Raw genomic sequence first — 24,286 nt, 5'->3', positions numbered from 1 at the left:
CCCCCTCTTAAGAACCACTGATAATAAACTGAGACACATCCTAGTGTTTTCAGCGTTTCTGCATCGAATACACTCCCCTTGGTTCCTGAGCTAGTTCAAATTGGATTTTTATCACTTATAATCATGAGTCCAAACTAATACAAAGGAGAACCAAGTAACCATGTTCCAGAGTTGAAGATAGCTGTTAATCAAATCTAATCTGTAATTATGAGAAAATAAGCCTACAGGGGTTAAGAATAGAGACCTCCCTCCTCCAACCGTAGGATGTTGGCTATTTTTCCCCTATGAGGACTGTTTAAAATGGTTTTCCTTACCTGCTGGAGGTACTTGGCTACTATGGCCCTGTGGGTATCTATGTGGTCTTTGGTTTCAATTACATTTCTGTCTCGTAACCGTTTCTCATAGTCCTAAAATTAAAAGGAAGCCATACTTTTATGATTTTAAAATACTAGTACTCTCTCATGCCCTTTTTGAGATCAGAGAATTATTCATCACATGTGGTTTAAGTCACAAATTATGGTTCTAAATGTTCCTTCTGGTTCCTTCTGAACTTTTGGTTCAGAATTGATCTTTGATGCAGTATCCAGGATTTGGAGTTACTTGATCGAACTGCTTTATAAGTAGAAGAGAAATCTGTAATTACAAGTTACAGTGTTCATGCAGAAAGAAATAGAGGTAGTAGAGTCGCTGTAGTTCAAGATGCTAAGCTCACCCAAACAAGATGCTAAGCTCACCCAAACAATTAAGCAGGGCCAAAGCCCCTGCTTAAATTTTGCCTTTGATATTTCAAGTAAAGCAATTACAGAAATAGTAAATAGCGTCTGGCTGCAGCTGACTTGCACCTACTTGAAGGAGAGGAATGGCTGCCTTTGGCTTTGTCTTCTTAGGCCACTGCACTTTTCTCTTTTTTCTATCAATAAAATTCCATGGGGTCCCCAGGGAGATGCCATGTTCCCCTTCACTCCTTCCCTGGTCACAGCTGAATGCCCAGGGTGGCCCCTAACCCAGGCTGGGTGGCTCAAAAGTTGTCCCCAAGATTTTTAAACTCGGGACAAGAGGACACACCTCTCCCTCCTGGCTGAGGCTACTAGATGTGAACTTGGATGATACTGGTGACCAAGTGATGAAATAGAGAAATCTGTCTACAGTGGGGGAAAATGAAGTCACCATACCAAGGAAAGCCCAGACAGGATGGTGATGGGGCCTGGCAATAGTTGGGTGTCTTTGAGACGCAGATGAACTCCTGTCATTCACATGTTTTAGATGTTTAACTCTATTTTGTGATTTCGTTATCTAATAAACTCCCCTTCGTTCATAAGCTAGTTCAAATTGGGTTTTTATCACATAATCACAAGTCCAAACTAATATAAAGAACCAAATAACCAAAAATATTCTCCCAGAATAATTTCTGCAAGAAAAATCATACAGTCCTGGTATTAACTTCTAATGGCTCTCCCTTTACCTCATCAAACACAGATTTGTCTGGCTTTCACTGGCTTGCCCCATATACACAAGCCTATTACCTATAACTCCTCAAAGGCTCCCTGCTCCCATTCCCGCCATGTTCCCTCCTCTGCCAAGCCTTTGCGCATCCTGCTGCCTGTCTAGGGTGCCCAGAACTGTCCCCACTTCCTTCCTGGCCCCCCGCGCCAAGGCTGCTCAAATCCTACCCACCTATTTTCCCTGCAGTGCTTACCACCGTGCTTTGTGCTTAGTAAATACTTACTGGATTAAAATGGCATTGAATTCCTGACTAAGGCACAATCCTTTGCCACATTAACACTTAAGAGACTCTTCAACCCTACACCTCTAATTTTTCCTAGTTTAGATGTCATTATATTGAGACAAAGATATTATTTAAACATTGGATTCAACAAAAATAATGGGAAGGTTATGTAAAGTACTACAAAAGAGGAACTAATATTGCTACTGAGAACATAGCAACAACAACAAAATACATACATAATAGTATACCAAATGGCACAGCAGATATTTTATTAATAATAAAATAAGCCAATTTCTCACCTGGAATACCTTTTCCATAATTTCTCGGTCATACATTGGAATTTGTTTATAATTTCGGAATTCTGGCACCCCTTGGCTTCTAAGACCAAGAAGCCTGAATCGTTTGGATCTGTTTAATTCCTCATCTGAAACAAAGTTAAATTCCTGTTGTAGCTGTTCCAGTCGAAAGAAATCAGGGATGTAGGATTCACCACTGGTAGCAACCTATAAAAACCAAGAAATACAAAACTCTAGATAACAGGCAGATTTCATCCAAAGAAACTTGGCACTGAGCTTTTGGGAATGACGTTTTAACAGTTTTAGGCAGAGAGACTTGAAACATCCATCATTTCATTTAAAGAGAAAATACACTAAAATATAATGGTAATGAGGCAGATGCTACTCTGCCTTTTATAGCTACTAATATTCATTTAGTAGCTATAAAAAGTATCATGAATCATTTTTCCAGAGACATAAAAGTTAAAAGGTTCATTTTTGGTACGCACGCTCCTCTAACAGTTGTCATGAAAATATACAGACTGAAAAATATGAGATTTATATCAGTGTATTACCAAGTGCCTACTGCAAATAAGATTATTCATATACATAATGTATATAAAGTGTATGTATTTTAAATGTATTTTTAAAGTATTTTACACTTTAATATTTTAAATATATTTTAAAATATTTTTAAAATATAACTTTTGGACTTTATTTATGCACAAATGTAGATAAAGGCCCTAGAGTCGGCTGATCAGCTTCACTTGGCTCCACAGCCATGCTCTCCTGTCCCTGCACAGCACCTCATGGCCTTGGTCACTGAGAAAAGTGAACCAGAGGTGGACCCAAGCCCCAGCCTCCGATGCCCCTGTACCCTGGTACAGAAAGTGCGGCTTCAGCACCACTGAGAGACTAGCAGGTGTGGGCTGCACTCTGCCCAGGTGTCTGCTTGTTCCTCTGCTGGGTGCTTTGCCAGCTGCAAACTCCTCCTGGGCAGATCTCTGCTTCTCTTCAGGGAGCAGAGATCTGATGGAGCTTTGCGATGGGAAAGGTGATACTGCTGTGAAAATCCTGGTTCATAAAAAAGAGGCCAGTCAGGAGGGCAAACTCTGTGTTTTGTCCTTCTATGGGAAGCAAATAGTTAAAAAGAAAAAAATAAAATGAAGGAGACATATGCACTATATTATTGTCAATTTAAAGCTAGTCATTGAAACATATCAATAATTTGAAAGCTTTATATGAAATAGGCTACACTTCAGGTAATATGGCCTATTCTTTTTTTTTTAAGGTGGATATTTTAATTAATAAAACAAAAATGAAACAATGAAGACATATATTGGGACTTCACTCATTCACCAATTATGCAAGAAATGTTTTGGTTAAATAAGATAATTCATTCTTTCTAATAGTTCTCTAAGTATCAACATGCACTAAGTATCATGTTGGAAGGAGATTTTATGAAGATAAAAGTCAGAATAAACCAAAGCTTGCTTTGGGACTTATCTTAGAATCACTAGGGGAGAAGTGAAAGTTTTCATCCTGGTTATAGTTACCCTACTGATGGACTCGAACTAAGAAACGTGATCACGGAATGTGTTGCTATGGCCACTTTCTGGATCATCTACTTGTTTATTAGGTTTTGTGGGAATTATGAACTTGGGAGTAAAAGCAATTGTATTTGTTACCAAGAGAAATCATTTACTGACTAATGTTCCATTTTATTTACAAATTCATTGAAGAAAGAATTCTGAATGTTATGACAGATACAAGCAATTTATATCAAAAACACTTCAGTGAAACCTAAAAGGTAATCTAATTAATCATCCAACAAGAAAACAAACAAAACCACCATTTCTGAAAATGCCCCATCAGCCCTTCAAAGTATGATGGAAAGAGCACAGGGCCTGAAATCACATCAACTTGGAGCCGTGTCCTTACCATCTGTGGGATGTGGAGCAAGGAACCCTGAGTGTCTGGGTTCAGTGTCTCTCCACAGAAGGGGCAAATTGAAACCTTTCTTTAGGGGGTTTACAGAGGTTAGAGGTAAGAGTAACAACAGCAGCAGCAGCTGATGTTGACTGTACACTGACTGTGTGCCCAGCTTGATGTTGATCGCAGTAGCTCATTTCCTCCTGACAACACTGTGAGGGCATCACAGGGCTTAGGGGCATGCGTGCTTGCCTTCATCATACAGCCAGTAGGTACAGAGCTAAAATTTAAACCTGTCATTCAACCCAGGCTTCATGCTCTTAAACACTATTGCGCAGGAGAACATATGGGGAAGAAAATGTGTGTCAAGACCCAGCCATTTCTGTTATTATCACACCAAGTGGAGAAGTGGTGCATGTCCAGATCTCCTGCCACATTACCGAGATGAGCTGCATCAAAGGGGCATTGCTGGGGTCATTGGGGTCAAGCTTGGACTCTGCTGCCCACTTGGCCAACTTCTTCATGTCTGTCAGTCCTGATGTGCCGATAGATGAGATGGCATCTGCTCTCTTCAAAGCGCTGAAAATGAAAGTTGATTCCATGAGACCGACTTTATCACAGAGCAGTTTGCATTAAGACCACAAAATCCCAGGGACAGCACTGCTTAAGGAGGCTATTCCCTATGAGAGAAAATCTGATCATAAGGAAGGACTTTTGACATTTTTCTTTACTTGATGGTTACTATTAAATATGTTATAAGCATAATAAAGAAGTCTGAATGGTGGGAGAAAGTATTTTCAAAGCACACATCTAATAAGGGGTTAATATCCAAAAAATATAAGGAACTCATACAACTCAGTAGCAAGAAAACAAATAATCTAATTAAAATGGGCAAAGGATCTGAACTGACATTTTTCCAAAGAAGATGTACAAGTGGCCAACAGACACATGAAAAGATGCTCAACATCGCTAATCATCAGGGAAATGCAAATCAAAACTATAATGAAATATCACGTCACACCTGTCAGAATGGCTATAATCAAAAAGACAAGTGAAAACAAGTATTGTCAAGGATATGAAGAAAAAGGTGGTCCCTTGTGCACTATTGGTGGGAATGGAAATTGGTGCAGCCACTATGAAAAACAGTACGGAGGCTCCTCAAGAAATGAAAAGTAGAACAACCATATAATCCAGCAATCCCACAACTGGGGATATATCCAAAGTAAACAAAATCAGTATCTCGAAGAGATATCTGCACTCCCATGTTTACTGCAGCATTATTTACAATAACTAAGACATGGAAACAACCTAAGTGTCCATCAATGGATGAATGGATAAATAAAATATGATACATATGTATAATATATATATCATATGTAGAATATTATTCAGCCGTAAAAGAAGGAAATCCTGTCATTTGAAACAACTGGATGGACCTTGAGGGCATTATACTAAGTGAGATGATCTCACTTCTATGTGGAATCTAAAAAACACAAACTCATAAAAACAGAGAATAGATTGGTGGAGGCAGAGGTGAGGGGGACGGAGAAATGGATGAAGGGACTCCAGAGTACAAACTTCCAGTTATACGATGAATAAGTTCTGGAAATCTAATGTACAGCATGGTAACTATAGTTAATAATACTCTATTGTATACTTGGAAATTGCTAAGATAGCAGATCTTAAAATTTCTCATCATAAGGAAAAAATTATAACTATGTGTGGTGATGGATGTGTTACCTAAACTTATCGTGATAGTCATTTTGCAGTATGTACAAATACCGAATCATTATGTTGTACATCTTAAACTTATACAGTGCTATATGTCAGTTATATCTCAGTAAAACTGGGGGAGAAAAGAAGTATAAATAGAAGGAATGCAACTGTGACCCTGCATTCCTACAACTCTGCCCAGTGCGTTAAAGTGTCCTGAGTCCCTGATCCAGACTAGTGACAGGTGCCTCTGCATCTTGTGCAGGATGCCGAGAAGGCCTCATCTCCCAGATAACTGGGGACCACTTGTACCTAAAATAAAAGAGAAAAAATAAACACTTATGCAACCAACTTAAGCACCAACTTTGGACATGACTGAGTTCCAAGGGGGCCAGTGTGGTCACCTTGGTTGAGTTGGGGCTTTATTTTATTTTATTTTTTTTGAATTTAATTTTATTTTTTTATACAGCAGGTCCTTATTAGTCATCCATTTTATACACATCAGTGTAAACATGTCAATCCCAATCTCCCAATTCATCACACCACCATCCCCATCCCCTGCAGCTTTCCCGCCTTGGTGTCCATATATTTGTTCTCTACATCTGTGTCTCTACTTCTGCCCTGCCCAGTCATCTGTACCATTTTTCTAGGTTCCACATATATGTGGTAATGTACGATATTTGTTTTTCTCTTTCTGACTTACTTCACTCTGTATGACAGTCTCTAGATCCATCCACGTCTCTACAAATGACCCAATTTTGTTCCTTTTTATGGCTGAGTAATATTCCATTGTATCTATGTACCACATCTTCTTTATTCATTTGTCTGTTGATGGGCATTTAGGTTGCTTCCATGTCCTGGCTATTGTAAATAGTGCTGCAGTGAACATTGGGGTGCATGTGTCTTTTTGAATTATGGTTTTCTCTGGGGGTATATGCCCAGTAGTGGGATTGCTGGGTCATATAGTAATTCTATTTTTAGTTTTTTAAGGAACCTCCAAACTGTTCTCCATACCAGCTGTATCAATTTACATTCCCACCAACAGTGTAGGAGGGTTCCCTTTTCTCCACACCCTCTCCAGCATTTGTTGCCTGTAGATTTTCCGATGATGCCCATTCTAACTGGTGTGAGGTGATACCTCATTGTAGTTTTGACTTGCATTTCTCTAATAATTAGTGATGTTGAGCAGCTTTTCATGTGCTTCTTGGCCATCTGTATGTCTTCTTTGGAGAAATGTCTATTTAGGTCTTCTGCCCATTTTTGGATTGAGTTGTTTGTTTCTTTAATATTGAGCTGCATGAGCTGTTTATATATTTTGGAGATTAATCCTTTGTCTGTTTTTTTTGCGGTACGTGGGCCTCTCACTGTTGTGGCTTCTCCCGTTGCGGAGCACAGGCTCCGGACACTCAGGCTCAGCAGCCATGGCTCACAGGCCCAGCCGCTCCGTGGCATGTGGGATCTTCTCGGACCAGGGCACAAAGCCGTTTCCCCCACATTGGCAAGCAGACTCTCAACCACTGTGCCACCAGGGAAGCCCTGTCTGTTGATTTGTTTGCAAATATTTTCTCCCATTTTGTGCGTTGTCTTTTTGTCTTGTTTATGGTTTCCTTTGCTGTGCAAAAGCTTTTAAGTTTCTTTAGGTCCCATTTGTTTATTTTTGTTTTTATTTCCATTTCTCTAGGAGGTGGATCAAAAAAGATCTTGCTGTAATTTATGTCAAAGAGTGTTCTTCCTAGGTTTTCCTCTAAGAGTTTTATAGGGTCCAGTGTTATATTTAGGTCTCTAATCCATTTTGAGTTTATTTTTGTGTATGGTGTTAGGGAGTGTTCTAATTTCATTCTTTTACATGTAGCTGTCCAGTTTTCCCAGCACCACTTATTGAAGAGACTGTCTTTTCTCCATTGTATATCCTTGCCACCTTTGTCATAGATTAGTTGACCATAGGTGCGTGGGTTTATCTCTGGGCTTTCTATCCTGTTCCATTGATCTGTATTTCTGTTTTTGTGCTAGTATCATATTGTCTTGATTACTGTAGCTTTGTAGTATAGTCTGAAGTCAGGGAGTCTGATTCCTCTAGCTCTGTTTTTTTCCCTCAAGACTGCTTTGGCTATTCAGGGTCTTTTGTGTCTCCATACAAATTAAAAATTTTTTTGTTCTAGTTCCGTAAAAAATGCCATTGGTAATTTGATAGGGATTGCATTGAATCTGTAGATTGCTTTGGGTAGTATAGTCATTTTCACAATGTTGATTCTTCCAATCCAAGAACATGGTATATCTCTCCATCTGTTGGTATGATCTTTAATTTCTTTCATCAATGTCTTATAGTTTTCTGCATACAGGTCTTTTGTCTCCCTAGGTAGGTTTATTCCTAGGTATTTTACTCTTTTTGTTGCAGTGGTCAATGGAAGTGTTTCCTTAATTTCTCTTTCAGATCTTTCATCATTAGTGTATAGGAATGCAAGAGATTTCTGTGCATTAATTTTGTATCCTGCAACTTTACCAGATTCATTGATTAGCTCTAGTAGTTTTCTGGTGGCATCTTTAGGATTCTGTATGTATAGTATCATGTCATCTTCAAACAGTGACAGTTTTACTTCTTCTTTTCCAATTTGTTTTCCTTTTATTTCTTTTTCTTCTCTGATTGCCATGGCTAGGACTTCCAAAATTATGTTGAATAATAGTGGTGAGCGTGGACATCCTTGTCTTGTTCCTGATCTTAGAGGAAATGCTTTCAGTTTTTCACCATTAAGAATGATGTTTGGGGCTTCCCTGGTGGCGCAGTAGTTGAGAGTCCGCCTGCCGATGCAGGGGACACGGGTTCGTGCCCCGGTCTGGGAGGATCCCACATGTCGCAGAGTGGCTGGGCCCATGAGCCATGGCCACTGAGCCTGCACGTCTGGAGCCTGTGCTCTGCAATGGGAGAGGCCACAACAGTGAGAGGCCCGTGTACCACAAAAAAAAAAAAAAAAAAAAGATGTTTGCTCTGCGTTTGTTGTATATGGGCTTTATTATGTTGAGGTAGGTTCCCTCTATGAGTTGGGGCTTTATCAACAGGGCTGCATCTCTCATCACTCACAGTGTTTTAACTCCTCTCTTGAGGAGCTGGAGCTTTCACCCCCAGAAAATGTCTCCAGCATAAAACTCAATGAGACAAATGCAAAAGGCTTATATTCAAAGACTTAAACGAGCCTCCACTGGAAATGCTGCCAGGGTCCTGGCTGAGAAAGGCCTTGTTGTTTTTATCGCATGGGTACAAGCATTTGCACTGGATGGAGAGGGCGTAAAGGGAACAAAACCAGCCCTAGTCTGTTTTTCCACACATTGAAAATGACAGTCTTTGGCTTGGGAAGTGTCTTCTTGGTGATCAAGATAAGTCCTTTTATTTTATGGAGGCAGTTGAGACATCAGTGGTAAGATGATCCACTCAAGACACATCTATTGGGGAAGGACAGAAGCAAGACACAGTCCAGGCTGCCTGGACAGGCATCAACCACAAGGAGAGAGGGTCCGTCCATCTGGAGTGAACTAGTGAGGCCCAGAGTCCCTTTCTGCTGTTCTGAGTAGAAACCTAGGGCTAGCAATCAAGGAAGGGGGCTGAGAATAGGGACTTTCATATAATCAGAAGGTTCTACACCAATCATCATTTACAATGAACTTTACTGAGGGCCAAATATTGATATATACAGCTATGTGCTATGCACTTTCCCCATTTGTGAAATTGGGAAAAGAATACTTCACAGTTAATTGGTGAAGATTAAATAAGGTAAAGTGCTTTACTAATAAAAAAAAACTGAAAATACTGGCACATAACAATAAAAGGAAAGAATGTGATATTGCAAGATTTTTCCCACTGGGTATTGTTCATGCCAATGCTGACATTGCTCATCAGCTTATTCTAGCCATACATTACCTTCTAAATCCAATATTCTGCTGTGACAATGGAGGAATTAAAGGAATCCCATTTTCTCCAATGGCCCATGCCACACTGTTGGACACTTTCCCCGAGGTCATTAGAATCAGTTGATTACTACCATCAGCTTCAAATGAGAAGGGTACTCCTGGGGAAACAGCAGATTAAATAGGATGTTGTTTAGAAAGAGGGAGTGAGCCCAGTACTAGTAAGAAAGCAGAAAGTAGACAAATGGAACAGAGTGGGTGGGAGTGGTGGGGATGGAACACATAATTCAAATCAACATCACTGAACTTCAGGGAATGATGCTCCCCATCGGCCACTTGGCTCTATCTCTTGACAGCAGAGTGTAGGCATTATAATAAACGATGCACTTTGGAGTGGGACCAACTGCATGTATATTCTGGTTCTGCCACTTGACAGCTGTGTGGACAAATTACTTAACTTCTCTGAACCTTGGTTTCATTGTGTATAAAATAGGGAACATAATAGTACCCCCTCTTATGGATTACTGTGAAGACATTCATTTATTCATTCATTCAGTAGATACTTCTTTGAGCTCCTACTTCATGCTGGCACTATTCTGGTCACAAAGATAGCAGTAAAGAAACAAAACTGATAGGAATCCCTGTTCTCATGGAGTTTACATTCAAGTAGGAGAGACAGGATATAAGAAGATAAGTAAGAGACATGGGCAGTATGTTAGAGAGTGATAAATGCAAAAGAGAAACAAATTAGGGAAGGTGTATAGAAAATGTGTGTTTGGAGAGGCAGGGGTTGAACTTTCAGAAGGGGTGGCCAGGGAGGGCCCATGAGAAGTCATAAAGGCCTGAAGAAAGCTAAGTGAGGCATGTAGGTATCTTGCGAAAGAGCCTTCTTGGCAGAAGGAACAAAGGCAAAGGCCCTAAGGTCACAGTGTGCCTGGAGTGAGGAACAGCATGTTAAGTGAGGTAAAACTTGCAAAGACTCAGACATGCCTGGGAAACGCTGACCGCTCCACGGATGCTATTGCTCAGCTGTTGTAGCGACGGTAAAGCCTCACTGATTTGGCCCTCACTGATTGGACATTAGTGATAAAAAAAAGTCTCGGGGCAGGACATTTAATCAAGTAAAGGAGGTAAAGATTTTCAAGCATGAAATATAGCAACTTCATGCTTTGGGGAGTTCCAGTTAATATTTTTAACACAAAAACAATACCACTGTTAACCCTATAACAGCATCTTTGTGTTTTTCAAAGATCTTTCCTTCATACTGAACACTCCATCTTGATTTTCAGAATAACCCTATATGACATTAAGGGTGTTATTATTAGATCCATTTTATGAATGAGGAAGATGATATTCAAAGAGGTTACATGATTACTAGGATCACACAGCTTGTCAGTAGCAGAGCTGGAACTAAAAGCTTAAGCCTCCAGACTTTTAGACTGGTGATCAGTTTAGAGACTCAAAGAATTCTTGAAGATAGTTCCAGATATGCTCTCATAATAAAAAATCACCAGGCACATGAGGAAACAGAATCAGAATCAGACCAATAAGCAGATAGGTGTTGGAATGATCAGATACAGAATATTGAAAAATATTTTAATGTGTTTTAAAGAATAAATGAATGAATTAATGAATAAAAGAAATGATCGAGAGTGTCAGAAAAGGACAAAACGTTGTCAGAACTGATTGTAAAAAACTAAATAGAATTTCTAGAGGTGAAGAATATAATCATTGAAACAAGAAACGCAGTGATGAGTTTCAATGACTGGACATAGCCAAAAAGTGAATTCATGATTTGGAAGACCGACTTAAAGAAATTGCACAGAATATAAAAGTGAAAAAAAGAGATGTCAAGTATATTAAAGAGAGGTTAAAAAACATGGTGGACGGAGTGAGACGGTCCATCATATATTTAATCAGAATTGTAGAAGGAGATAAGAGAACATTATTTAATAATCTCCCTATTATTTATTTCAAACTTTTCAACCTTACAAATAACACTGTGAGGTACATTTTTTTTTTATGCACAAACTTTTGTCTTCATTTCAAATTGTTTTCTTAGGAAAGATTCCTAGAAGTTGAATTAAGGTGTCAAAGGCAATCTGAAGGCCCTTAATTCACATGGTAAAACTACTTTACACTTGCATAGTTATATGAATTTTCTGGCCACCCATAGTATATAAAAATGACTTTGCCAAAAATTGTATATGATTATTGCTTTAATTTTTCTGATAGCAATTTTATAATTGTCTGCTTGTCTGATATGTGAAAAAAAAGATATGTTCAAATTTGACCATGAATCCGTTAGCCATTGAGGCTTTCCATACCACTGCCAACTCCCTCGTGGTCCAGTGTCACATGCTGGTTACTGCTAAACTCCACTTCTTCAGTGGGAGCTCTTCCAGAGACAACAGTCGTTTCAGGAATAGGCAGAAACACTTCTGCTAGCAAGGTGGTACCACTGTGTCCAACTGTTTCATATACCTGAAATTGAGGAAGGGAACAGCCAAATAAAAACAGCAGTAAAGGGTGCTCACTCCCAGATAATGAGTACATTTTCCTGTGCTGGTCACTGTTCTAGTCAAGAGCACCCATCTCAGAGTGGAAAGTTGAGTTGTGTTGCTATGGTCTCCATGGAGACCAGGTTATACCCTATTTATGGTCACGTTGTTGGCACCCTGTCCTCTTGCCTGGCCTAATCTCCTGGGGTAGAGAGGTTAATCAAATTATCAGGCGACTGCAATTGTTTCTATGTCAAACTAATACACAGTAGTTTGGAGAATGGGCTTCCTCTTTCTCCTGGTTCAGATTATTTCAGAGAGAAACGCCATCAGGTTGAAAGGTGGGACAATATGGACATGCCACTAGATGGTTCATTATCTGCACCAACCTCAAAGTCAATAGGAAACGCACCATACCTAGAAGTACTCTAGGGTATCAGGTTCAAATCTGTTATTTGGTAAATCTCTCAAAGTTCTTTCCTTCAAGACCTCATTTTATTTGTTAGTTGCTGAAATCCTATCCAGCTTCTTCTCAGGCCTTCTCCCAAAATGGAGCTAACTTGACCACCTGTAGCTCTGATACTAATTACTGTGGTGTGTCTTACTGTAATGCCATCACCATGAGATGAAGGACCCATTGCCAGGGCAACCACAGATTATGAATACACAATACAGTCTCAGTAGGACCCTCTGCTTCCCCTGTATTCTTGGGTCATTTCTTTTGTGGTAAAAGATAAAATATTCCACAGCTCTGCTGGCTTCCTTTCTATGTTTTACTCTTTCTTCCCATGAGGCTTCTCTGGCTGGTACACATTTCTCTAAAATGCAGATTTTACTCTTTTATTTCTACAAATTAAGTACTCCTGTTTTTCTTCTTATGCAATAGAGTTCCCTCTGATTAATACTTTCCATTTACAACCTGCATGCACAAAAATGACACTACGGAGCCTCTCTGCCTACCCTCCTCGTATCACGGCATGTGAAATGAATTCTTGTCCAAGGATAAGGATGAGGATGGATTTGTACTGGGCTGCTATCCTGGCTTCATCTCCCTGGTATCTACCAGCTCACATTTGCAAGATGGCTGATTGAGCTTTGAGGGGCTACTGGGGCAAAGACAAAGCAGAGACTGCATAGGAACTGAACTCAAAACCCCAGACTCAGTACCACTGTGAGGTATTCTAACAGGCTGGATGTGCCAAGAAACCTGTGATTGTTCAGGGCTTACCTCTGCCTAATTCAGGGGCTCAGCAGGAAGCCCATGAGTGGCACATTTTAGCCACGCTCTCCAAATTCATCTTTATCAGTAGATAGGTGATATTTTTTTCCTTATTAAAAAGATCTTTTAGGGAAAATTTCAAATATATGTAATCTTAGAAGAAGAATATACCATGAACCCATCACCTACCTAGCTTCAATTACCATTAACTTATGGCCAATCTGGTTTTATCTACACTCTCAACCATTTGACTCTCCACCAGTATTTTGAACTCAGACATCATTTTACTGTAAATGTTTCAATATGTATCTCTAAAAGAGAAGGATATAAAAAGGCATAATTACAATACTATTATCACAGCAATTCCTTAATAATGTCAAATATCAGTAAGTTTCAAATGCTCTTTAGAGTCTCAAAAAATTACTTTGAATTAACATCACAATTTATTCCATACGTTGCAATTGATTGGTATGTCCCTCAAGGCTCTATTAATTTATAGGTGATCCCCCTTTTAACACTTTTTCTCTATATTTTTATTGGCTCAGAACTCCAATGGAGAAAGGAGGGCCATTGTTTTTGCTTACCTCAACCTCTCATAAGAGCCTGCCAGTTTTATAATATCACAGACCTTAAAGAACATGTAGCAGGTTGTTGTTTATTGCACAGGAGACCTTGGTTTGACCTGTTCAGTTATGGACTCACCGGCATCAAGTTTCAGTCTGAGAAAATGGTGGGTTTTTCTTTAAAATTTTTTGTACTTCCCCCCAAATTTTAATTAACTGAGACATTCCTTTGTATGAAGCCGTCTGTTATCTCGTTTAAACTTAACCACAATCCTATGAAGGACGGTTTGTGGTAAAGATTAAGCGCGATAACAGACCCAGCAATTCTAGATTATGGATGTGTGTGGCTCGACAAAGGGGAGAAACTTCCCCTAGTCCCTCATCTCTTAAGTCACAAAGCTGCGATTTGAATCTACAACTGTTTCACTTCAAAACTCGTACACTTTTTCTTACATCTTCCTCATTGGTCAAGGAAAATCAGAAAGGTGATTAAACACTTAAGAAACCTTTTAAAGCCATAACCATGATCCATAAAGTATAATTACTTTAGATAGATTGGTGAGAAATAATGACTGAAAGATAATTTAAAATCTGAATGAAAGAACCACAAAACATGGAAGTGCTATAAAAACAATGGCTACAATCAAAGGTTAAAGGATCACCTTAGCATGGGCCATCGTGATCAAAAGACCACCGAACTCTTCCTGTCTCTGACTTCCTCTCAGACCCTCAAGGGGCTTGCTTGGTCTCTCAGCAAGGCGAGGGTGCACTGCCCACTTCGCGCAGGGGCTTTACCTCCCTGGAAGGTGCCCCTGCTGTACTGGACACTGAGTGAGACCTGCCACACGCCTACCCATACTTACTTAGGTGCCACCACCTTTCCCTATGATTTCCCTGTGGGAATGTTTATTCCCTCTATTGAAATTCGTTGTTTATGCATCATTTGTCTTACTGGATGGTGAGATTCCTGAAAGTAGGGATCTTGTTTGATTTCCCTTTGACTGCTCAGTACCTACCATCTGTGAATTAATATATTTAGATGGGAGCAGGTTAACTCCCGTTTTTTTTTTTTTTTTCTGATTTTTTGGACAAAATTTATTTATTTACTTATTTTTACAGAAGAGACTATTTAGAATGAGAACAAATCACAACGAAGTATAAATTTTAAAAGCTGGCAAATGCTATAAACTCACAAAATCCAGAAAAATAACACTACAATCCATTTTAGAACATTTCGTCACCCTGAAAAAACTCTCATACCCACTAGCAGTTATTTCCCTTTTTACCTCCCCTTCCCGACAGCCCTAGGCAACCACAAATATACTCTGTCTCTATAGATCTGCCTGTTCTGGACATTTTAAGTAAATGGACTCATACACCTTGTGATTCTTTGTAACTGACTTCTTTCACTTAGCTTTCATTCTTAATGCTTTAAAGAATCAGCCATGTTGTACCATGTATCAGTACTTTGTTCTTTTTTTATTGCCAAATAATATTCCATTGTATGGCTATGTCACATTTTACTTGATGGGTATTTGGGTTGTTTCCACTTTTTGACTATTATGAATAATGCTTGTATGAACGATCAGCATCATTATCGGTCAAGGAAATGCAAAGCAAAACCACACTGAGATACTATTTCACACCCACAAGGAGGGCTGCAATCAAAAAGGCAAATGAAAACAAGTGTGGCAAGGATGTGGAGAAAATGGAAACTCACACACTGCTGGTGGGAATGTAAAATAATGCAGCCACTTTGGAAAGCAATCTGGCAGTTCCTCAAAAGGTTAAACATAGAACAGTTAATAGAAGTAAGTTGTTAGATGATAAATCCATGGAATGGAACTGTTTTCTTCTCTGAACAGCTGGTAGACTTGGGTGTAGTATGGCTCTCAGATTTTTTTACCTGACTTGTTTTACTCCCCACATGACTGTCAGCTCCTCCCACAGCCTGCAGAGGGCAGTGTGTTGGACAGGACAGGGCAGCCTTGTGGTTCAACTGGTCTGGGACTGAATCCTGACATTGCAACTTACTAGCTGTGCTGTGTGACCTTGGGCATGACATTCCCCTCACTTTTGCTCTCATTGTAAAATGAGGATGTTACCCAAAGCTCAGCAGGAAGGCAGTGGTGCAGTTTAGCTGAGATGGATGAAAAGCCTCTTTCCCTCTGTATGAGCTCAATAAATGTTTCTTCCTTCTTTGTTTGGGCATACAGTTGACAACAAGCATGTGCATTTTTATAATACTTTGAAGTTTACAAAGATCTTTCATAAACATGATAACATTTCCCAAATATCTCATTAAATCTTGTTGGCCAACTGATTTTATTCAGCTTTATGACAAAAGAATTTCTTTTATTTAACTTAAATTTTAACTTGTAAGAATGTCTTTTCAAGACACACTTTTTTTTTCAAGGAAGACATTAAGTTTCTGAGGCCTTATAGGAATTTTATGGCATATTCCATATTTATAATTAAATCATCTGTATTTCTAGGAGCCCAAAGGCAAGGAGGTGAAAAACAAACTACATTAAGCCTTAAATGCTTTAAAAAAATCAGGAGCTAATAAAACCCTTCAAGTTAAGGCAATAGAAACCATACCAACAGTCAGAAAATACCATTTATGCTGGTAAAATGCTTCACAAGATGACATAAATGCAGTATTTAGTATTTAGTTAAATCTTGCCTGACTTTGTGTCTTTCTTAACCACTCCTATGACTAATGAATTCCCAAACAGCCCAACACCCAGGGCAACTAAATCAGGGTGTGAAACACATCTAAAAATAAAAACAAATCCAAATATTTTTCAGATTCCTTATATCCCCTTCCATAATAGAATTCAGTGTTTGTTTACTCAGCTGCACAGGACAAAATTTCTATATTATCTGACTCCAGTGGCTTTGCAAACACATCCCTACTAGACTTTAATAGTTTATCAAGTATTATATTGTGGAAGGACCTTAAGAGATGCCTCTGAGCTTCTGTTTTGATTTTTAATTCCTTGTGGATGTGCTGTGCTGGTCACCACGGTTAATGATGCCCAATAAAACATGCAGTTACTACATAAAGGGCATTTCTGGTAGATGTCAGTGGAAGGGTCTGTTTCCCCGTCTCCAGAAACACATTCCTGTCTAGTGTCAGAGAGGAAATGAATTGGAGAATCTTGGTGCTGAGTCTGTAGGACAGAGGCAACTACAGACTCTGGGGAAATGGAGGGTTTGCTGATTGGGTCTACTGTCTCAGAAGGTAATAATCAACTTTTTTTTTTTAAATAAGGAAAAATGGATACCATCCCACAAAGCCAAAAAAATCCAAAAATTTCCTAAACTTTTTACCCTACCTTTTAAAGGTAGCCAGTTGATGTTAGTAAGCTTTGTAAAATAAGAATTTCTTTTATTTAAATTAAACTTTAACATGTAAGATCTGTCTTTTCAAGACACCCTAATTTTTTAAATAGCAGTTCTATTTAATGCTAGGATGAAATGCTATTTTTTTTTTTTTTTTTTTTTTGGTGATACGCGGGCCTCTCCCGCTGCGGAGCACAGGCTCCGGACGCGCAGGCTCAGCGGCCATGGCTCACGGGCCCAGCTGCTCCGTGGCACGTGGGATCCTCCCAGACCGGGGCACGAACCTGCGTCCCCTGCATCGGCAGGCGGACTCTCAACCACTGCGCCACCAGGGAAGCCCAGAAATGCTATTTTTAAAAATCAGAAAATGGGCACTTTGGGCTTTATAGGTATTTGCAAATCACTTTTTGTATAATTAAGTTTAATTTTCATTTTCTTTCTGAGTCAGGGGTTCTCAGCCTCAGCACTGTTGACATTTGGGGCTGAACAATCCTTTGTTGCAGTATACTGTGCTGTACATTGTAAGATGTTTAGCGGCATCCCTGGCCTCGACTTATTAGAGGTGCCAGTAGCTCCTCACCACTTGTGATCATTAAAATGTCTCCAGACATTGCCAAAAGGCACCCCCGGGGGGGGGGGGGCAACATAATCTCCATTGAGAAGCACTGCTCTAAGCAAAATGAGTGTTTGTGTGTGTGTGTTTGAAGGTGGAATGTTAATGAAGAAACAAGACAGGAAATATAATTTATGTTCAACTGTTCAAAAATTCCTGTTGTATAAAGCAAGGCAGCATTGAATTCAGAATAGCAATTAGATCAACTGCTACCAAATTGGAACTATTTATGTGATTCTTATTAACTTCTCCTGCATTTGGAATGGTGTTTGCTTTAACTCAACACTCTGGTGCAAATTTACCTGCTAACAGTATTTAGAACTGTATAGATAAGACAAACCTTAGAAATGTAGGGGCGTTGGGAGACTTCCGGGAAGATGGCGGAAGAGTAAGACGCGGAGATCACGTTCCTCCCCACAGATACACCAGAAATACATCTACGCATGGAACAACTCCTACAGAGCATCTACTGAACGCTGGCAGAAGACCTCAGACCTCCCAAAAGGCAAGAAACCCCCCACGTACCTGGGTAGGGCAAAAGAAAAAACTAAACAGAGACAAAAGGATAGGGACGGGTCCTGCACCAGCGGGAGAGAGCTGTGAAGGAGGAAAAGTGTCCACACACTAGGAAGCCCCTTCGCGGGTGGAGGCTTCGGGAGGCGGAGTGGGGGAGCTTGGGAGCCGCGGAGGAGAGCACAGCAACAGGGGTGCGGAGGACAAAGCGGACAGATTCCAGCGCAGAGGATCGGGCCGACCGGAACTCGCCAGCCGAGAGGCTTGTCTGCTCGCCCGCTGGGGCGGGCGGGACTGGGAGCTGAGGCTCCGGCTGTTGTCGGAGCGCTGGGAGAGGACTGAGGTTGGCGGCGTGAACACAGCCTGCAGGGCGTTAGTGCACCGCGGCTGGCCGGGAGAGAGTCCGGGGAGAAGTCTGGAACTGCCGAAGAGGCAAGAGACTTTTACGTCCCTCTTTGTTTCCTGGTGCACGAGGAGAGGGGATTAAGAACGCTGCTTGAGAGAGCTCCAGGGACGGGCGCGAGCCGCAGCTAAAAGTGCGGAGCCCAGAGACAGACATGAGACGCTAGGGCCGCTGCTGCCGCCACCGGGAGGCCTGTGTGCGAACACAGGTCACTAGCCACACGCCCTTCCGGGGAGCCTGTGCAGCCCGCCACTGCCAGGGTCCCGGGATCCAGGGACAACTCCCCCGGGAGAACGCACAGGCGCGCCTCAGGCTGCAACTTCTCGCCGGCCTCTGCCGCCGCAGGCCCGCCCCACACTCCGTGCCCCTCCCTACCCCCGGGCCTGAGTGACCCAGAGCCTCCGAATCAGCGGCTCCTTTAACCCCGTCCTGTCTGAGCAAAGAACAGACGCCCTCCGGCGACCTACACGCACAGGCGGAGCTAAATCCAAAGCTGAGCCCCTGGGAGCTGTGAGAACAAAGAAGAGAAAGGGAAATCTCTCCCAGCAGCATCAGAAGCAGCGGATTAAAGCTCCACAATCAACTTGATGTACCCTGCATCTGTGGAATACCTGAATAGACAACCAATCATCCCAAATTAAGGAGCCCTGTGGATGAAAGGCTCTTGGTGCTGCAGCCAGGAGTCAGTGCTGTGCCTCTGAGGTGGGAGAGCCAACTTCAGGACACTGATCCACAAGAGACCTCCCAGCTGCACATAATATCAAACAGCAAAAATTTCCGAGAGATCTCCATCTCAACGCCAGCACCCAGCTTCACTCAACGACCAGCAAGCTACAGTGCTGGACATCCTATGCCAAACAACTAGCAAGACAGGAACACAACCCCACCCATTAGCAGAGAGGCGGCCCAAAATCATAATAAGTCTACAGACACCCCAAAACACACCACCAGACGTGGACCTGCCCACCAGAAAGACAAGATCTAGCCTCATCCACCAGAACACAGGCACTAGTACCCTCCACCAGGAAGCCTACACAACCCACTGAACCAACCTTAGCCACTGGGGACAGACACAAAAAACAACAGGAACTACGAACCTTCAGCCTGCAAAAAAGGAGACCCCAAACACAGTAAGATAAGCAAAATGAAAAGACAGAAAAACACACCGCAGATGAAGGAGCAAGATAAAAACCCATCAGACCTAACAAATGAAGAGGAAATAGGCAGTCTACCTGAAAAAGAATTTAAAATAATGATAGTAAGGTTGATCCAAAATCTTGGAGATAGAATGGACAATAGAATGGACAAAATGCAAGAATCAGTTAACAAGGACCTAGAAGAACTAAAGATGAAACAAGCAATGATGAACAACACAATAAATGAAATTAAAAGTACTCTAGATGGGATCAATAGCAGAATAACTGAGGCAGAAGAACGGATAAGTGACCTGGAAGATAAAATAGTGGAAATAACTACTGCAGAGCAGAATAAAGAAAAAAGAATGAAAAGAACTGAGGACAGTCTCAGAGACCTCTGGGACAACATTAAACGTACCAACATTCGAATTATAGGGGTTCCAGAAGAAGAAGAGAAAGAGAAAGGGACTGAGAAAATATTTGAAGAGATTATAGTTGAAAACTTCCCTAATATGGGAAAGGAAATAGTTAATCAAGTCCAGGAAGCACAGAGAATCCCATACAGGATAAATCCAAGGAGAAATACGCCAAGACACATATTAATCAAACTGTCAAAAATTAAATACAAAGAAAACATATTAAAAGCAGCAAGGGAAAAACAACAAATAACACACAAGGGAATCCCCATAAGGTTAACAGCTGATCTTTCAGCAGAAACTCTGCAAGCCAGAAGGGAGTGGCAGGACATATTGAAAGTGTTGAAGGAGAAAAACCTGCAACCAAGATTACTCTACCCAGCAAGGATCTCATTCAGATTTGATGGAGAAATTAAAACCTTTACAGACAAGCAAAAGCTGAGAGAGTTCAGCACCACCAAACCAGCTCTACAACAACTGCTAAAGGAACTTCTCTAGGCAAGAAACACAAAAGAAGGAAAAGACCTACAATGACAAACCCAAAACAATTAAGAAAATGGGAATGGGAACACACATATCGATAATTACCTTAAATGTAAATGGACTAAATGCTCCCACCAAAAGACACAGATTGGCTGAATGGATACAAAAACAAGACCCATATATTTGCTGTCTACAAGAGACCCGTATGCTAACACATATATATGGAATTTAAGAAAAAAAAAAAATGTCATGAAAAACCTAGGGGTGAAACAGGAATAAAGACACAGACTTACTAGAGAATGGACTTGAGGCTATGGGGAGGGGGAAGGGTAAACGGTGACAAAGCAATAAAGAGGCATGGACATGTATACACTACCAAACGTAAGGTAGATAGCTAGAGGGAAGCAGCCCCATAGCACAGGGAGATCAGCTCGGTGCTGTGGGACCGCCTGGAGGGGTGGGATAGGGAGGGTGGGAGGGAGGGTGACGCAAGCGGGAAGAGATATGGGAACATATGTATATATATAACTGATTTATTTTGTTGTGAAGCTGAAACTAACATACCATTGTAAAGCAATTATGCTCCAATAAAGATGTTAAAAAAAAAAAAAAAAAAAGAAATGTAGGGGCGTTAAGTTTAGATAAAAAAGAATCCATCGTGAAGTAGTCTATACTGCATGGTCTTAAGTCATGTTTCTCTTATTTTAAAACCTAAACAAAACAAAGCAAAACAGGGCTTCCCTGGTGGCGCAGTGGTTGGGAGTCCACCTGCCGAGGCAGGGGACACGGGTTCCTGTCCCGGTCCGGGAAGATCCCACGTGCCGTGGAGCGGCTGGGCCCGTGAGCCATGGCCGCTGAGCCTGCGCGTCCGGAGCCTGTGCTCCGCAACGGGAGAGGCCACAGCAGTGAGAGGCCCGCGTACCACAAAAAAAAAAAAAAAAAAAAAACAAAGCAAAACAAAACACAGCAGTTTTGTATTTTGCACATGGTGGCGTTGGATTTGGTATGAGTGGCTGCCCTGTAATCTCAGCCACCGGTGATGTTATCATCCAGTCTGTTAATTGTCTCTTGGTTGATGTCCCCATTTCCCTTCAGTGTTGGATCAACCCTTCCTTACTCTTGTGCCCACAGACTCCCTTCCTTCACTGAAAAGGCTGTGGGCATTGGAGGTGAACCCCCTTACGGCCAGCCTTCCACCCCCTCCCTTGTGTCATCACTCTTGACTCAAAGGACCATGCTATTCTGCCTTGATCCCACCCCTCCCAGTATCCTGTGGCATTCCTTCCCTCAACACTCCCACCCTCTTTCCTTCCCTTCTCCCACCCACTCCCCCTACAACTTTCCTTTTTATTTTCCAAGTCATCAAGGTTTTCTGGACTGGCTGCTTTTCCCATAGCTGACAACTGTGCTCCAGTCAACTACACCCTAAAGTAAACCATGGTCCCCTTTCAGACCCCTGATCCAGTTCCCTCCTTCCTTTCCCTGCCAAGCTTCTGGGAAGGAGTCCCTTTTGGTATCTTTATTTTCTCTCCCCCTGTCCCAGTGAGCTACAGGAGGGTTATCAAGGACACTTCTCCAAATAGGATTGGTTTTCCCACTTGGAGAGTGCAATTCTGCAGAAAAGCCAGGGAAATCAGGAGAGGCTCTGGGAAGGGAAACTCGAGTTATTGCCAAGTTGGTTAAACAGAAAAGTTCCCTATCTCAATCCACATGCCAGGAATATGAAAGCTCAACAGGATTGCTTCATAAGGAAAAAATAATAATGCTAAGATATTTCAAAGCCACCCAGCAGTATTACACAACAGCTGTTAGTTTTGGGGAGTCAAGAAGATGAATATGGGGTGATATTATAGATGTGAATGATAAGGAAGTGAAGGTCATTATCACAAAGCTTTTTTTTTTCTAAATCAAACTTCTTTTTTGTGAAAAGACCAAGCATTTATCTTGGAATGACCTCAGAAGCCAGACCTTTTCAAGACCTTTCTGGAAGGGCTCTGGTCCCATTCCAGCTCCCATCCTGTGAAGTCGCATCTCACCCTTCCCTTGGGGCCAACTTTGATTCCTTTTCTTTTTACTCCCTCTAGTCAAACCATCATCAAGTCCTGTCAGTCCTTCTTTCAAGGCTGCAGTGTTGCTCTAATTAATTCCTTCCTCCCATTTCTGCTGTGAGGCCCAACCCCATCCCCTCACTCCTGGCTTTCTGGGCCAGCCTGTGGACTTCTCTTCTTCTTTGTAGGGCTGCCCTGGCATTCCTATCTCAAGCCTGGCTAGGAAACACTGAGCCTTGTGGTTCAAAACATGCAAGAAGTCAAACATCACAGTCAACACTGTTCCCTTCAGTAGTCCTGTGTATCGTACTGCACTGAGCGTTGCTTCTTTGTAGTTGTCTCTCTCGCATCTCCTAGCTGGATTTAAAGCTCCCTGAGACAGGGCCGTGTATACCTCCCTTTACACATGGCTTCCAATGCTCCACTACACTCCTGGCTCAGCATCAGACCCTCAGCTGGCTCTCAACAATTAAGCAACATTCAGGGCTTGGTTGTTGAGTCATCAACTGATGCATTATAGTTCTGACAATCTGGGAACATTTTCTGAAACACATTACCCTCTAAAGAAATCTGATAGCACTGGCATAAACAGATGCATTTAAGATGATTTTTCTTATCCTCCTGAAGTTGCCAGTAATCCTTGAACCTTCCCTAATTCAAAACTTGCAGTTATATGGAAAATTTCCAAATGACACAGTACTATTCCTAGACAGTCAAAATACAATATCCTCTAAATTAATTTCATCTATAACCACTACTCAATTATAAAAAATTAGGCCATTGAGCCATTATGATATGTAATTTGATCAGTTATCAAATCTTTATGGATAGTTTAAGAACTTACCCAAGACTCCTTTAATTTGTAATTTTTTAAAGAAGATGACATGATTCAGCTCTTAAGGCCAAGATAATAGCTTACAAGTATATTCTTAATATTGTAGGATAAAGTTTTGTTTTTTTATTTAAAAATTCATTTCATAATATTTTAGAGAATACCCTTTTCACATTACTTTATAAAATTACTTTGATTGTAATATCCATAGCAAGTTAATATTCAAGAGAGTCAATAGGAGATAGTATAGGAGGCTTCCTTTATGTTTTAGAATATATGTGAAATAAAGTCTTGGTACATTAGTGGAAGGTGGAGGATGTCTTTCCTACATGGTAATTCAGAACATTTAGAATGGCCCAGAGTGGGAGAGGGCTTCACAGACTGGCCAGGTGGTCTGAGCTCTCACCAACCAACAGGGACGCAGGCTGGACACCCGGATGCCAGGGCCTTCCCTCCTGTCCTTCGCACTAGCTTCAGTGTGGGAGGGTCTCTTTCAGAGGCCCGCAGTCCTTCCTACCTGCCATGTTCTGTCTGCTGCTCTCCCTGGCCTCCCTCTAGCTCTCTATCTGATCTTCTCACGTGAATCTCGGTCTTCCTCAACATCAGTTTTTCCGCTGCAGGGGAGGAAAGGGAGGAGTCAAGGATGAATCTCAAACAAGGGGGCAAAC

General features: G+C 41.2%; 1 protein-coding gene and 1 long non-coding RNA gene across 9 annotated transcripts in view; one reads left to right on the top strand and one right to left on the bottom strand.

The window, feature by feature from the left end:
• The window catches only part of LOC137223571 (uncharacterized), a 182,969-nt gene that overhangs the window by 42,889 nt on the left and 115,794 nt on the right, over nucleotides 1-24,286 (top strand). The gene's annotated exons all lie outside the window — the stretch shown is intronic.
• CC2D2A (coiled-coil and C2 domain containing 2A) overlaps nucleotides 1-24,286 on the bottom strand; it is a 138,327-nt gene that overhangs the window by 36,575 nt on the left and 77,466 nt on the right. For all 7 annotated transcript variants that reach the window (XM_067735556.1, XM_067735551.1, XM_067735550.1 and 4 more), the window contains 5 exons: nucleotides 11,871-12,027; nucleotides 9,557-9,704; nucleotides 4,374-4,512; nucleotides 2,026-2,229; nucleotides 315-407 (listed from right to left, as the gene is read on the bottom strand). In XM_067735556.1, the coding sequence (XP_067591657.1) occupies nucleotides 315-407; nucleotides 2,026-2,229; nucleotides 4,374-4,512; nucleotides 9,557-9,704; nucleotides 11,871-12,027 (741 nt within the window). The remainder of the gene's footprint in view (nucleotides 1-314; nucleotides 408-2,025; nucleotides 2,230-4,373; nucleotides 4,513-9,556; nucleotides 9,705-11,870; nucleotides 12,028-24,286) is intronic.

Source organism: Pseudorca crassidens, chromosome 4, assembly GCF_039906515.1.
Source record: "Pseudorca crassidens isolate mPseCra1 chromosome 4, mPseCra1.hap1, whole genome shotgun sequence".
Classification (NCBI taxonomy): domain Eukaryota; kingdom Metazoa; phylum Chordata; class Mammalia; order Artiodactyla; family Delphinidae; genus Pseudorca; species Pseudorca crassidens.
Note: the sequence above shows the minus strand (reverse complement) of the source record. Positions and strands in the feature narration are given on the sequence as shown.